At 49.4% G+C, this 15,721-nt stretch overlaps 1 protein-coding gene across 13 annotated transcripts in view; it reads left to right on the top strand.

Moving 5' to 3' along the window:
* SAMD4A (sterile alpha motif domain containing 4A) overlaps positions 1-15,721 on the top strand; it is a 235,424-nt gene that overhangs the window by 200,713 nt on the left and 18,990 nt on the right. For all 13 annotated transcript variants that reach the window (XR_010942868.1, XM_067735212.1, XM_067735204.1 and 10 more), the window contains 4 exons: positions 3,327-3,660; positions 5,901-5,986; positions 10,840-10,958; positions 15,324-15,525. Coding sequence is in view for 12 of the 13 variants with exons in the window: in XM_067735212.1 (XP_067591313.1) it covers positions 3,327-3,660; positions 5,901-5,986; positions 10,840-10,958; positions 15,324-15,525 (741 nt within the window). In the remaining variant the exon portion in view is untranslated. The remainder of the gene's footprint in view (positions 1-3,326; positions 3,661-5,900; positions 5,987-10,839; positions 10,959-15,323; positions 15,526-15,721) is intronic.

The raw sequence follows: 15,721 nt of genomic DNA, 5'->3' as shown, positions 1-15,721 counted from the left end.
AGCATAACCCAGATCTCCTTCCCCATCACTGAGTAACTACAGAAGCCTTCATGCCACGTGACGAGAGCAGACAAGGTTTCAGTGGCAGTGGACAGAGTCTCACAAGTGTGCATTAGCTCCCCTCAGTGGTAGCCGCCACGCGGGATGGCACAGTAGGGGTACATGTGGTCACCCAGAGGGGCCTGCCAGCTCCGCCTGCCCAGCCCCCTTTCATGGGGAAGCCTCATCCCTTCTCTCTCCTCTCCCTTCCCCTCCTCAGTCAGGGCTGACCTTCCACACCCAGGTGCTGGCTGGGCGGTTGGCAGAAACGGGAGGACCTCGAGGCAGGGGTTGCCCAGTTGGCGCACAGTTTGGTCAGAAAAGGCGGCAGGGGCCCTTCTGGCATAGGTCAGCTAGCTTGCCTCCCTGTGTCACGCCCTGATAGATCACCAGGTCCAAAGTCAAGGAACCAGTCACGTGACAGCATCAGACTCTGGGAAAGGGCTGGTCCAGCCTGGGCAGTGGGAAAACTGGGAATGACCAGGAGCGTCCTGCCTCACGCATCAGGCTGGCAGACACAGGCTGCAGGCTGGTCTCACCACGCACGGCCCTCTCCGCCAGGTTTAGAAGGAAGAGGGTAGACTCTCTGAAGCCTGCCTCTTTAAAAGGAAAATGGGATTCTCTCCCCTGAAGTAGGCGGGACGGTGGCCCTGGCCAGGTTTGAGACAGTTCTGGTGGCTACTTAACGTTTCACTTCCCTCCGAATCCCTGCGTGCCAACTAGGCTGAGGCACCGTTCAGGCTCTGCTTCCAACCCGCGAACAAAGCAGGTTCCCGCCAGCGACGGGGCGGGCTGTCGGTGTTTTGCTGCCCAGAACTGAAACATGCCTGTCCAAGGCTACATCCTCAGATTTCCTCTTTCTAACTGATTGATGGGCGGTCCGGGTGTAGAAATGATCACATTCCATGAGCTTGTGTTCCTTGACATCATCAAGCAATTTTTCTTGGTAAGAGAGGATCCCAGGAACCGGTTGGTACTCATACTTCAGGCTTTTAAAATTATGTCCTTGCTATTCTGGGCTCTCAGAAGATTAAATACTTCATTAGTAATCAGGGCCCTGGTAGTCACGGTCCTTCCCGGGTCCCGGGCAGAGGTCTCCTGCCTAAGCATTGGGCAGCACTGTGGCAGGGCAGGTCCACCCACCACACCACGGAAGACCCCCCAACCCCTGACCTCCAACCCCAAGCATCTGAGCCTGTTCTGTGCCTCTGCGAGCATCGGGCAAACAGATAGATGTCTACCAGAATCAACTTTCACTCCTTTTTCTAATAAATAATGCCCAGGATATAAAACTCTATGTATAGGAGGATCTAATTTTATTATATAAAGTCATGTATGTATTACAGACGATTATATACATTACAGGCATACCTCGCTTTATTGCACTTCGCACATACTGCCTTTTTCTTTTTTCTTTTTAACAAATTGAAGGTTTGTGGCAGCTCTGAGTTGAACAAGGCTTTTGGAGACATTTTTCCAACAACATTTGCTTATTACCTCATGTCTCTATGTCACATTTTGGTAATTCTCACAATATTTCAAACTTTTTCATTATTATTATATTTGTGATGGTGATCTGTGATCTTTGATGTTACTATTGCAAAAAAATTATGACTCATTAAAGGCTCCAGTCATGACCAGCATTATTTAGCAATGAAGTCTTTTTTTTTTTTTTAAAGACTTCTATTTTATTTATTTATTTTTTGGCTGCGTTGGGTCTTCGTTGCTGCACGCGGGCTTTCTCTAGTTGCGGTGAGCGGGGGCTACTGTTCGTTGTGGTGCGCGGGCTTCTTATTGCGGTGGCTTCTCTTGCTGCGGAGCACGGGCTCTAGGCGCGCGGGCTCAGTAGTTGTGGCGCACGGGCTTAGTTGCTCCACGGCATGTGGGATCTTCCCGGACCAGGGCTCAAACCCGTGTCCCCTGCATTAGCAGGCAGATTCCTAACCACTGTGCCACCAGGGAAGCCCCAATAAGTATTTTTTAATTAAGGTATGTACATTGTCTTTTTTAGACATAATGCTATCGAATGTTTAATAGACTATAGTGTAGTGTAAACATAACTTTTATATACACCAGAAAACAAAAACCATTTGTGTGACTTGCTTTATTGAGATAACTGGTTTATTGAGGTGGTTGGGACCAAACCCGGAATATGTCCAAGGTCTGCCTGTATAGTATATACAGTTCTCATCTCATGTAGAAGAAATTCTTGCATCCCTGCCCCAGACTGCTGACTCCTACACTCAGGCCCCCATGGCTCCTTGGACCTCATTTTCCACCCCCTCCCCTCCCCCACCCTGTTCTACCCCAGCCCTCCTTGCTGTTCCTCACACACTCCAGGCTCCCACCTCAGTGCCTGTGCCCTCTGCCTGGAGCACTCCCGGGAACCTGCAGCTCAGGCTCAACTGGGTTCCTGCTCCAATGTCACCCCGTCGCGGAGCCTCCCCTCCCAGCAGCCCTGCCCTGTGCCTTAAGTCTCTAGCATGACGAATGTTCATCTCATGGCAGGATGTAAACTCCCTGAGGGAATCCTACTGGCTTTCTCGCCATATCCCCATGCCTAGCCCAGTGCACAGCAGGTCAGAACACCCAAAACATACTTATAGATTTAACAGAGAAGCACATAACACCGAAACCTGCAGCTTTACAAATATTAACATCATCACAACCAGCTGATGAGGCAGGTCCTACTGTTACCTTCATTTTATCCCCAGGGAAACTGAGGTACAGAGAGGTTAAGTCATTTACCCAAGGTCACACAGCAGCATCAGAATTCAAACCCAGGCATCTGTCCTAGAGTCTGTGCTTTTAACCACCGCCTGTGTTGCTTGTATCATGCGTTGAATGAAGGTGTGAATGACCATGTTCCTTCATCTACAACAAATCACACGCAGGTCAGGAAGCCACCATGTGACCCTGTATAACTTTGTTATACAGCTTCTAAAGTGTGTGAATGTAAACTAAATAAATGCATTTTAAAGAAAGGCATTGAGGAAGCCAGGGAAGGAAATGTACCAAAATCATTTTGGTGATCATCACTAGAGAGTGGGATTTTAAAGTGATCATATTTTCCTTGCCATACCTGTATGTATTTTCCAAGTTTTCTGCCTGGGCTAACAATAGAATGATTCAGTTTTCAATGGTTGCTCTTCCAAAGAACACTCTAATGAAGGGGTCAGCAGCCCTGAGCCCTGCGTGAGAACAGCTCGGGGAAGAGGTGGGGCGGCATGGAGGAGGGTCACCCAGTTCCTGACCCTCATGGAGGTCTTCTCCCTCCGACCATCCAGGACATCATCGAGGGGGGCAACCTGCGCATCCCCCTCCAGGAGCTGCACCAAATGATCCTGACTCCAATCAAGGCCTACAGCTCCCCAGGCGCCACCCCCGAGGCTCGCCGCCGGGAGTCCCAGGCCTCACACCCTCCTTCGCTGATGGGCCCGGAGAGCCAGAGCCCCGACTGCAAAGAGAGCGCCGCGGCCACGGGAGCCACGGCCACTGCCTCGGCTGGGGCCAGTGGCGGCCTCCAACCGCACCAGCTGAGCAGCTGTGACGGGGAGCTGGCTGTCACCCCCCTGCCAGAGGGGGATCTCCCTGGGCAGTTCACACGTGTCATGGGGAAAGGTAGGACCCGATTCTCCCGCCTCCCCTTTCCTCTTCTCGACACCACTGACTAGAGCTCCCAGTTCCCGAGAACCTTCCCCAGGGTGCTAGGCAAACTACCAGAGTACATGTCATTAGCCCATTTTACAGATGAGGAAAGTGTGGCCCGGAGAGGTTAAGATATTTGGATCTGAATTTCAAGCTCTCTGATCCCCAAAGGCGTCTTCCTTCACCCTGGCTCCCTTCTCTCCCACTTCCTCAGACCAGGGCCTCCTGGACCCTGCTGGCGGAGCGCTTATTGGGCCTTTGGACGCTCAGGCTGAAGGTAGCCTTCCCACGGGCCACAGAAGGTACCACAGCCACACTGTGTGTGTCTGTAAGGCAGCATAGAATTCCCACGTGGTCCTTTGGGTAAGAGCGCCCCTTCTGCCTGTGACTGCCCTGTGCCCGGCCCTTATGCACATATCCTTGACCCTGTCTGACACTAGAATAATTTGTGCTTGATGGGGTATTTCTCAAAAAATCTCGATTATTTAAAAAATGTAGTGAATACCAGTACTTTTCCTTTGGGAAGGGGAAACAAGTTTTTTCTCTTCCATTGTGCAATATTTCAGACCATTTAAAACTGGGTTCTAACGAAAAGGACAGCTGAATCTTACAGGCGCAGTGAGACACTCCCTATGGTACATGTCCTTAAAAAGACTGAAATCTGTAGAAATCTGGCTCAGAGGAGATGGTTTGTAGCATCCCTTGGAGCTGAAATGCTGGTAGCTTCCTGGTCCGGGTAGGTCCCGCCACCTTCTCACTCTCCCCCACCCCCAAGTGGGCTCTTTGCTGTGTGGATTAGAGCAGATGGCCCCATGGGTGGAGGTACAGGTGGGCGTGGTTATCTGAGAGTGTGGTACATTACCCCCCTTCCCTGTGACAAGACCCATGTGGGCTCTGCCCTCAGGGGACTCACAGTCCTCTGACATGGTGTCTTTATAAAATTTAACTACTTTCAAATAAATTATAAAATTAATTCATGCTCTACATAAAAAATCAAAGCTAAACAAAATAGTGAAAGGTGAAAAATACGCCCACCTCCACCCCAGGCCCTGCCATCTTCGTCCTCAGAGGTAACCACTCTAAACGGTGCGGAATATCCCTTCAGAAACATTATAATCATATACAAGCTCATGAGCATCCTTTTTACACACACACGGGTCCTGCTTACATGTTTCTCTGCAGCTTGTTTTTTTTTCAGTATTTCTAGCAATACAAAAGCACCACCTCATTCTTTTTTAAAGGCTGCGTACTATTCCCCTGTATGCATAAACCATAATTTAACAGGGCCACAATGAATGGGCATTGAGATGGCTTCCACGTTTTGTTATTACCAACAATGCTATACTGAAAATCTACGTGAGATGGTATAAATGGGATTCTGTGACAGGTTGGTTATGCAGGATCAGGGAGAGAAAGGAATCCCGATGCCCGGTTTCAAGCTTCATGGCGGGGCATTTTTACTTCTCACTGACGTCTTTGTCAAACCATCTCCACCTGGCCTTCTAAACAGTCCCATCAAAATCAGAGCCTCAGGACCTCTAGGATGAGAATAGAATGGGCTACACTAGCGTGGCCATGACCTGTCCAGGGGGGTTGTGTCCTCCACCTGCAGACTAGCTCTGCTCTGTCTCTACGAGAACTTCCTCGAGTGTGTAGGTGAATGTGAGCCTGTGCATGTATAAATGTGGGTACCGCTTTGCGAAAATCACCCTCCTGTGACTGAGTGGCAGGCTCCCTGCTCGTGTGCGTGCCCACACACCTCACATCCTAAGAGGCGTGCCAGCCTCACTCCTCCGGATGAGATGTGCGGCTCATTCACAAAATTACGGCTCTTGCTCTCTGATAAGGGCTGATGGTCTTAATGCCTTTGAACTCCCTCTCAAAAGGAACCTCTTTCAAAGACAGGGCTCCGGACGCTGCTGCATTCTTCCTCTCCCAGAGTGGGCAGGGTTGCAGAAGGCTTAATATAGAATGGTATGCGTGGAATTAACCAAAGGGGCTTCTGGAGGCAAGGGCTCCTGTGGTAACCAAGCCTTTGACTTCAGTGGAATGAGGAGCCTCCTGGCCTTTTTTGTGAACGTGACATAAAGCCACAGTCACACATACCTCTCAAAATATTGGTCCTGAAAGGAAATCAGAGGCAGATCTCAGAGGTTAGGATGGGTGTACATTTCTCTGATTCACCTTCCCTTTTTTATTTTTTTAATTCCCAGTGTGCACACAGCTCTTGGTCTCCAGACCCGATGAGGAGAATATAAGTTCCTATTTACAGCTCATAGACAAGTGTCTAATCCATGAGGTGAGTAGTGACAGGTTTCACGAAACTGCTTTTTCTCATTGCTTAAAAGTGGTTCTCAGAGTTTCTGTGGTGTGATCATTTGGGTCTCCAACACCTTGTGTTTGAGTCGGGGGGTCATTAGTAATAGCTTGGGCAGAACGTGGCTGTGGTGGCTTCAAACCTAAACGCAGCTTGCGTATTACTCTGGGGTCCAGAGATTCACCTGGACTGAGCTCTGACTTGGGGGCAAATGCCTGAGAGAAACGTCCGGCTCCGGAAGCCTGCCCGAGGGACCGAGCCTGGGGAGGCTGACCACAGTCCTGCCACCTAGCCCCGGGGGTGTGGAAACATTTTCCCTTTGAGCTCAGGAAAATTGGAGGAGAGCGGGGAGAAAAGGAGAGCGTACAGAAGAAATAACGTGTGTCTGTGTGTATGTTGTATGTGGTTTGGTGGTTATTCTGCTGTATTTTGACTTGTGATTCTTATAAGAATTGGTTTTATTTTTTTTAATTTTTATTGGAGTAGAGCTGATTTACAATGTTGCATTAGTTTCTGCTGTACAGCAAAGTGAATCAGCTATACGTATACATATATCCACTCTTTTTTAGACTCTTTTCCCATAGAGGTCATTACAGAGTATTGCGTAGAGTTTCCTGTGCTATGCAGCAGGTCTTTATTAGTCATCTATTTTATATAAAGTAGTGTGTCTATGTCTGTCCCAATATCTCCCAATTTATCCCTCCCCCCACCCCGCTTTCTCCCTTGGTAACCGTAAGTTTTTTTTTTTTTTTTACATCTGTGACTCTGTTTCTGTTTTGTAAATAAGTTCATCTGTACCATTTTTTTAGATTCCACATATAAGTGATAACATATGATATTTGTCTTTCTCTCTCTGACTTACTTCACTCAGTGTGACAATCTCTAGGTAGCCTCCACCCAAACTCCCACTCACCCTTTTCAATGTCCAATCCTGACACTGCTCTCATTTGGGCCAGCAAAAAATCAATAGGAAGGAGAGAAGGCAAGAACAGGGGATGGATTTTAGAGCTCATTCATTCTGTAGATATTTATTAAGTACCTAGATCCTGCCCCTGGCTAGGGAGCTTCCCGTGGGAGGGGAGTGGGTGAGACAAAAGGAAAACAGGTCACCACACATATGACAATAAGGCCACCTCCGAGGAACTGGAGCCCAGGAGGCGGGTACCTACCCAGAGCCCAGAGGCACTCCGTCCAAGCCAGACCTGAAGGGCGAGCAGAATCTTAGTGGGAAAGTCTTGGTCCATGAGGAAGCGGAAGAGAGCAGTCAGGCAGAGGGAGCAGCGCTCGGAGGGGCCGAGGATGCTTGGAGTAGGCTTCAGCGGGGTCTGATCAGGGGAGCATTAACATTTCTGAAAAAGCACACCGGAACCCTGCTTCCTCTCCCACGCCCACACTCAGCACTGAGCCTTGAAGATACTGCAGGACAAGTTCCCTCCCACCTCGCCTCCAGTCTGCTGAGCCCAGGAGACAAAGTAACGAGTCCTCCAGCTGCCTCCGTTGGATGGTGCGCTAGCTTCCTAATTGGTCCACGCCAGCCCCGACGCTGTGGCCTGGCGCTTCTCCCTTTCCTGCCGTCGTGCGTTTCCTCCCTGGAGCTCCAAGTGACAGGTGCCAAGGTGGCCCCGTGTGGGCTCATCTCCCCTGACTGCAGGGGAGGGGGGCACGTCACGGACGGGAGTCACGGGCAGAAAGGAGCTTGTGCCCTGCCCGCTTGCCTGCATCCATGTCAGGATGGAGGGGCCAGCTCTCTGCTTTGGGAGGGAAAATGGTGTTTGAGGCTTTTTATGATTTGAGTTTGAGTAGAGGGAACACGTTTGAATAATTTTCCACAGCCTCAGGTTATTCTGTGTGTGCAGAACCCACCCTCCCCGCGAGGCCCTGTCGAGGCACAGTCTCCAACCGGGCTGGAGACTCGCCGGGGCTCCGAGACACGGGGCTCCCTTTCACAGCCCGATCTTGCTGTTCTTTAGCCAGTGGATGGGAGGGTGTTGACTGCCGAGACACCTTCCTTCCTCCCCAGGGACAAAGGAGCCAAATCCCTAGAGGAGTAAAAGGACAGGAAAGTTCTGAATCTTATTTCTGAGACCAGTCACTTCATCTCCTGGATTATAAGCCCAGGCTTCTCGCCTCCTTGCCGTCTTGAGAAGGTTCTGGGAAGAAGAGCTCTTGCCCCCTTTATGACCCTTGTAATCCAGCCACAAGAGCTGTAGGACACATCTTCATCCAGACAGACATATGGGTCTGGGCCTGACAGGGACAGAGAACTCAGAAGTGGCTGACCGGCTGTGTCTGGGCATTCTGGAGTCTGGAGTCTTCCTTCCCCTCCGGCCCCCGAGGAGGCTGCTGCCAGCGCAACCCAGAGCTGCCTGGAGCCGGCTGAGATGAGGCGCTGGCATCCCAGCTGATAGCAGAGCTCCCACAACCGAGTGCTATTTGCAGGCACACACGGGAAGCAGCTCTCAGAAATCACTCATTACCAGCCATGGTCTAACTCCTCTCCAAGCCTCCCAGCCGCAGCTCCCAGGACTGAGAACAGCCACACGCTCAGCACTCCTGAGGGGCCCGTTCCCATCTGCAGCCCCAACTACGTGAGCCTGTTGCCCCGCTGCTGAGTGGATGAGCTGACCTCTCTGAGGGGGCATAAACATTTCCATCTTCTTGGGTGCTCCTTGCCGCCAGGGGAGATGTCACATATGAACCAGTGTCCCTGGAAGCGCTTTGAATGCACATCTGTAAAGTGAGCCATTTACTCCTTTGTCACTTGGAAACTCAGGTGGGCTCCAGACCAGCTCAGTGTTGTAGTTCTGAGACCTCGAAGTCATTGGTTGGAGTTTAAGGCCAGGGTTGAAGACCAAAGCTTATGAATGTGATGGACATTCATATGCTGCCACCAAAGGGCTGGTCCGTGCAACCGAAAAACCTAGTCAGTGTCTGTGGGCAGCACACAGTGACCCATGGCGAAGAGCCAGGCATGTTCTGAGTATCCTAAGTGCCCTTTGTGTGTGAATTTCATTTAATCCTTACAAGTTCCCTTTGATGAGGTATTATTAACCTGAGTTTTTAGAAGGAGCAGAGTCTCAGGTAGAGGAACTTGCATAAAGATGTGCAGGGATTCAAGCCCTGCCCATTTGCATCCAGAGGCTTCCACTGACCCACTGGGCTGGACTCTCCTCTCCTCCCCAAGTCGTCTTGACCAGCGCACCTGCATCTTGTGTCCTCGCTCAACATTTGGCTGAATAAGCTGGTCAGAAGCAGAATCTACCCATCCCTTTATTAGTCTAGCAGAAATGCTTGCCTTTTGCAGTTTTTGAAGCTATTCCTGTATAGCTGGACACTCGCTGAACATCACCAGCAAATGAGAGGGACCACAGAGGAGAACCACATCCTCACCTTTTAGCCGTGAGACCATCCACCATGCACCTTAAGGCGTGTCAGCACATTTATCTCTAACGGGGCACTGAGTGCCTGCTGGGGAAGTCCACCTTGATGACTGTGCTCAGTGGCATCTGGCTAAGGTCAGCCAGGAGGAAGGGGTTTGCAAGTCGTCAGTACCTTTTCCACAATATGACTAACGTCTTCTTGCTTTTGTTCACATAGCTCTCCTGTGTTCAGGTCCTTAAAGATGAAGTGTCATTGGAAGAAAATAAAACTGTCATTTTTTTCTGTCTGTTTAAGGAATCTGTTTCCTTTATGGGAAACAGACATATAGTCTGTTACTCTAAGTATTCATTTATTTCTACTTAAAGTATTTCATGCTTTATTGACAAAACTACTTGGGTATGGTATCTCCATCACTGTTACTGCTAGTCAGTCAGATCCAGTGGCTTTATGACAGTGTGTGGACCACAGTTCTAGGCACTTGACAGGGGTTTCCTATATTGCATGTGTAGTCCTCACCATCTAGAACACTGCATGGCCATGGCTTATCTGCAGCAGAATTCCCAGGGCACTTGCTGCAAACACAAACCCCTAGACTTCTCTCCATATCTATGAAATCAGGCTCTGGTGGGGAGAAGGGGTTCAGAAATCTGCATTTTAACAGTCTCCTGGGGGATCCTAATATATCATGAATTTGAGAGTCCCTGCCTTGGGGTCTCATAGCCCCTGTGAAGTCCTTCCCTGGGCTTCGCTTGAGTACATAGGCTGTACACACAAAGACACATGATATAGGTGAGAGTGTGTTACGTATGGGGCAGTAGGCAAAGCATCCCCAAACACCAGTTTTACTAGAAAAGACTTGAGAAGGCATCAGATCTACCCATTTTCCTAAACCTTAGACAAAATTTAGGTGAGGAATGGTGCACTGGGGTTGTGTAGAGCATGGGGCCCCTTAACTGGAGATTTCTCAGCAGAGGCCAGACACGCCGAGAGTACATTCCCTTTTCCGAAGCCCCACAGACCACTCCAGGGTGAACACACACCGTCAAGCAGATTGATTTTTTGGAGTGGTTTAGCATTTCCATGGATTATGAAAATGCCTGTAAAAGCCCGAGTAGTCAACAATCAATTTTGCAATTCATTCTTGGTTAATAAACAGAGTCCAGAGTGGAGTCAGGGGAAAGTGGAAAGAGGGTATGGATCTGCCAGAAATGCAACCAAAATCGAGGGTTGTCAAAAGCTTAATGCATGTACCTTACCAGGCACCTCCAATGTCAAATAACTTGAATTTTCAGTACAGGCAGCTCCCAAATAAAACTGACTGCTGTTTGGAGCAGGTTGGAAACAAGGTGAAGAAAAGGCAGCTGCAGGACTCCGATGTTTCCCCGATTAATCGCGTGTTTCTCCCTCTAATGCCAGGCTGCGTCACCCATTAAAAAGTCCTGTTTGTTTTGCAGGCATTTACAGAGACACAGAAAAAACGATTGTTGTCATGGAAACAGCAGGTGCAGAAGCTCTTTCGGTCTTTCCCTCGGAAAACCCTTCTAGACATATCAGGATATCGACAGCAAAGAAAGTATGTTGGGATTTCAGTCTTTGTACTGCATCGTGGTTCCAGTACCCCACTGTCTGCTTAGGTTCCAGGGGCAAGACTACACAGGGCATCATTCCTTGTTTATCAGGGCGCCCTATGACAAGTCCAGATCACATTCCTTAAACAGGTGGGGTTGGGAAAAAGCTGTAGAGGGAAAGAATTCCCAGAGGAAGAGCTGAATGTGATCTTGGGCAACTCAGTTGACATGGTCAAAATGACGGTATAGGTCTGGATGGGCATTGAGTGGGGAGTGGGTATGATCTAACGAACGCCCACAAAACACTTGGTGCTTTATCCACAACAGGGGGCTCTGAAAGGACAAAAACGGGTGGTTCTCTCCACACCTTAAGTGGTAGTGTAATTTTTTCTCCCTTCTGGCTGCAGAGAAGCTAATTATAGTTGGTGGCAGGGTGAAGAGCCCAGTGCTAGTCTATTTTGGTCTGAGCTGCAATCTAAGAGTGGAGCAGTGCCATTCTTGATTTTTCATAGTACTTCAGCTTCTTGGATGTCGTTAAAAATAAGCCTCGTTGTACTTTAGAACCCATTACCTTAATCTGGTTTTAAGTTGAGGAATCTAATTGCATATTAAAGGTGAATTACAGTGACAATCTGGGGGAGGAATCACGGGGAGGGGTAGAGGGAAGCCTTGAACAATGACAGGGAGTTTTGGGGAGACAAGGGAATGACGATGATGCAGATATGCTGAAAAATCAACATTCTGTTTTACTTTTTTCAACATGAGCAGATAAATACTCATTTTTTTCGCTTGCACCTAGCAAGTTCTGAACTCATTTCTCAGTGCATATGTAGAAGCTCTGTCTGTTAAAAGGTTGGGCATTTATTTGCATGCGTGTGCCTTGAAACATCACTGTTTTATAAATTACTTCAGGGAGATAAGGCCAGTTGGAACTTGTGAAAAGTCTCCTTGAAGATTAATGTAAAAATTGAAGTGTTATCATATTCCAGCATATATAACACAGTTATTTATTAAACAAACATTTAGCATGTACTTTGTGCCAAGTGGGTATCCAAGCACTTAAGAATATTAATACATTTAATCCTTGCAACAGCCATATGAGGTAGAGGTGCTATTATCAACCCCAATTTACAGAAGAGTTGGGAGGCAGTGGCATCCGGGATTTGGACCAGGCAGGCCAGCGTCAGCTCCAGAGTCAGTGCTCTTAACCACTGCGGTTGCCGGGCAGCTCTCCTGGTCCCCGGATGATGTGCAGAAAAGAGAGTCAGACAAAACAATACTCTATTGCCAGCTCCTTGGCCCCAAGCCTCCCTGGAGGGTTGGGCGGACCACCTGTGCACCCTGAGGATTCCTGGGGGCCCAGATGAAAGGCGAGGCCTGCTCCTTAGCCTTCTTCCCTGGGGCTGCCCCCTTCCCAGGCTCTCCCTCTTCTCGACCCCCAAGAAAGGGGAGGAAGATCCGGACCCCTCTTGTAACACCAGGCCCTTGGGAGACAAGTTCCAAGAGGAAGAAGGAATTCAGAAGTTGAAGATGAAAACAGAGCTTTCAAGCTCTTTTGTCTTCCTCCCCGAAGTGCCATCCGCTGCTTCCGTCTGCCCTGCTCTGTCCTTGGTCCACATCACTGTTCCCCTTAACCTTGACTCCTCTACAGTGTTATTAACTGACGCTTGAATTGGGCTAACCCAAGGTTTGCCAGATTGGTCCTCCTTTTATTGATTAGATCAGGATGAATGCAGTCATCAATTATGGATGTTCAACTGGAAGTTGCTGAAGCTCCAGAAAATAATTCATTCTCATAAATATTACCTCTGGGATCTTTTTATGCTATTAATTTGCTTTGAAGACCTGTTTCTCCCATAATACAAAGGTAACTGCAGCCCAGCCCCTCCTTGAATTATCACAAATCCCAAATTAATTGGTTCTTATTAATGTTATTTTATCAGTCATTTCAAGGAAATGAACTCAGTTGGTTAGATGTAGGAAAGCACAGAAAGACACAGATGGGCAGAGCAAGAGAATGAGAAATGGAAACTGACGTTTGTCACTTTGTTCTCTCCCGAGAAAGAATGATTATTTCATTAAGCCTAGTGATCTGAAGTGACTTAAGCTTTCACTCTGGTTACCAGCAGCGGCAAGCCTCAATAAGCCTGACTTTGTAATAACCAAGTTTAGGACACCACGGTGAGGTCCACCGTCATTCGACGGCCTAACCAAATTCTCCCCTCCATCCAGCCTATCCCCAGAATGTTCTGGGCTCTACCAGCTCTGTGAATGCTAACTTTAGGAGTCCACGTTTCTCCCGTGACTAAATGTCCCATTACAGAATCCTCTGGCTACATTATATTGCTTAAGAATATAGTCTTGCCTGCCTGGAAGCACAAATCATTTTAGCATCACTCGCTGACTGCTCTGTTTTGCATATGAAATAACTTTTTAAAAATCCAACCAAAAAGGAAGATGAGCAAAAAAGCTGTCTGCACTAAATAAGGAAAAATCTTAGGAGAATACTAAATCATCATACCAGGTGGCCAAAATTCTGGCTCCAAAAACCAAAGGACTAGTTTTCATAGTTTAAAAAACAAAAACAACCCCCCATCCCTCAAAACAGCCACTTGATCCTTGTCTCCACCTGTCACATGTTGTCCATACCCCAGAGGAGGTCTCTTCCATCACTTGAGATTACTTCTGCTCCTCTGGGCCTGAATTTCTTCTTTCAAACCAAACATTTTAAACCTTAGTAAAAGAAGGAAGAAAGGGGGAGAATGGGAGAAAGAATGAGATAAACCAAGAGACCTAGAACCCGTGAGTGTCCTTCTCACCACGTGTACATGAGCCTCTGACTGGAATTGGGAACCATTCTTTTGGGTCACAAAAGCCTAGAAGTGGAAAAACACAGCCCAGAAATCAGTTGCCACCAGCTCACCGTGGCATTCTCTTCCCTGCTCCCGCCACGCCCCCCCCCCCCCCAGGAAATTTAGGAATTCTAAGGAAGAAACACTTTCTGAGATCAACTGTGCTGATGACTTAGATGCTCCACCACCACACACACACACACACACACACACACACACACACACACACACACACACACACACACACACACACACACACACACACACACACACACACACACACACACACACACACACACACACACACCCTCTCCCTCAGGAAATAACTGTTTTGCAGCACCTCCCCTCCCCATCATCTGGTTAAACTACGTCAGCTCTGCCTCCTGGAGTCTCCGCACAGGCTTGGTACAAACCTCCCCTGTGTGGCTGGGAAAGCAAGTCTATTCCATCTTGTGGCCATCGGAGGTAAAGCATTTTGACTGAAACATCAGTGAATGACTAAAGCTGACTCTTCTTGGAAAGAATGTGCTGGTTCCTGAAACCCTGCTGGCTGCCGTGCACCCTCCCAGAACTTGAGGCCTGCTGGAGAGGATGAGTTCTTCAGCACTGAGGTCACCAGACCAATGGGAGCACGGTGTCCGAGCATGATGCCACGGGTCCGCGGCTGCCTCCCTGCGTGGACCCAGGCGAAGCCTGTGACCTCCGGGTCTTTCTCTGGGGAGGGCCTGAGGAGTGGGGAACAGTCGGTGTCCTAGGTCCAGAGCGATTGCAAACATCATCATCTTCATTCTCATATCCCTCCTCTTCACCTGGAGTCAGAGCCCCAGACGTGGGGTCAGCTCTCCCATTTGGAGAGGTGATTATAATGCCAGAGACTCATTCATTCGTTCACTCAGCCTGCGTTTACCGCCAGGAGCTGATCCAGGCAGGAGGGACCTGCAGGGTTGATGAGGACAGCCACCATCTTTTTTCTCATGGAGCTTACGTCCTAGTGGGGCTCAGAGGCCACTCCTTCCAAGTCTGCTGTACAGACAGACATCAGAACCGGACTGTGGTCTGAAGGAAGGGGCACAGATCCTGGCTCTGCCGCTTTCTTACCGTGTGGCCCCTTGACAGGAACGTGAGTGCTCAGGGCCCGTGACACAGTGGAAGAAGGCTGTAGAGCACACGGGTTAACCTTCTGGGCTCATAGTCCACCACTGCCCCCCCATGGCTGTGTGACCTTTGAGAAATTATTAAGCTCTCTGTTTTACTTCTCCAGCTGTAAATGGAGATAGAGTGCCTACTTCATAGGATTGTCGTGAGGATTGAAGAATCAACATCAAAGTCCCAGGGCGGTGCACGTGATGTTAGCTCTCAGATGTTAGCTGTCATTTAGTCATAGAACCCTGACCCCCATAGACCTCATAACGGTCAAAATGTGAGCAGACCCCAAGGAGGCATCCTGCTGGCAGCCCGGGGGTTGGGAAGGGCTGAGGGTGACTGATGGCCTCTTTTCTTCCCTCTTGGCTCTCACAGCCGCGGCTTCGGGCAGTCCAACTCCCTCCCGACGGCTGGCTCTGTGGGCGGTGGCATGGGGAGGCGGAACCCACGCCAGTACCAGATCCCCTCCCGGAACGTCCCTTCCGCCCGCCTTGGCCTCCTGGGCACCAGCGGATTCGTCAGCTCCACCCAGCGCAACACCGCAGCCAACCCCACCATCATGAAACAAGGAAGACAGGTCTGCTCGGCCCCGGGGAGGAGGGTGGGCAGGCCCAGCTCAGGGCCTGAGGCTCCGGACAGCCCCCCAGACAACCCCAAGGCGAGAGGAGAGGCCCGGGGGGGCTAGACTGAGGACGGTTGTCCCTGTGGCTCAGAGGTTGTTTGCACTGTTTCTCGGGAAGACAAAGCGAGGCCACGGCAGCAACTGGCTTTGT

The sequence above is a fragment of the Pseudorca crassidens genome, chromosome 1, assembly GCF_039906515.1.
Source record: "Pseudorca crassidens isolate mPseCra1 chromosome 1, mPseCra1.hap1, whole genome shotgun sequence".
Taxonomy (NCBI): Eukaryota; Metazoa; Chordata; class Mammalia; order Artiodactyla; family Delphinidae; genus Pseudorca; species Pseudorca crassidens.
This window is presented reverse-complemented; position numbering and strand designations above follow the sequence as displayed.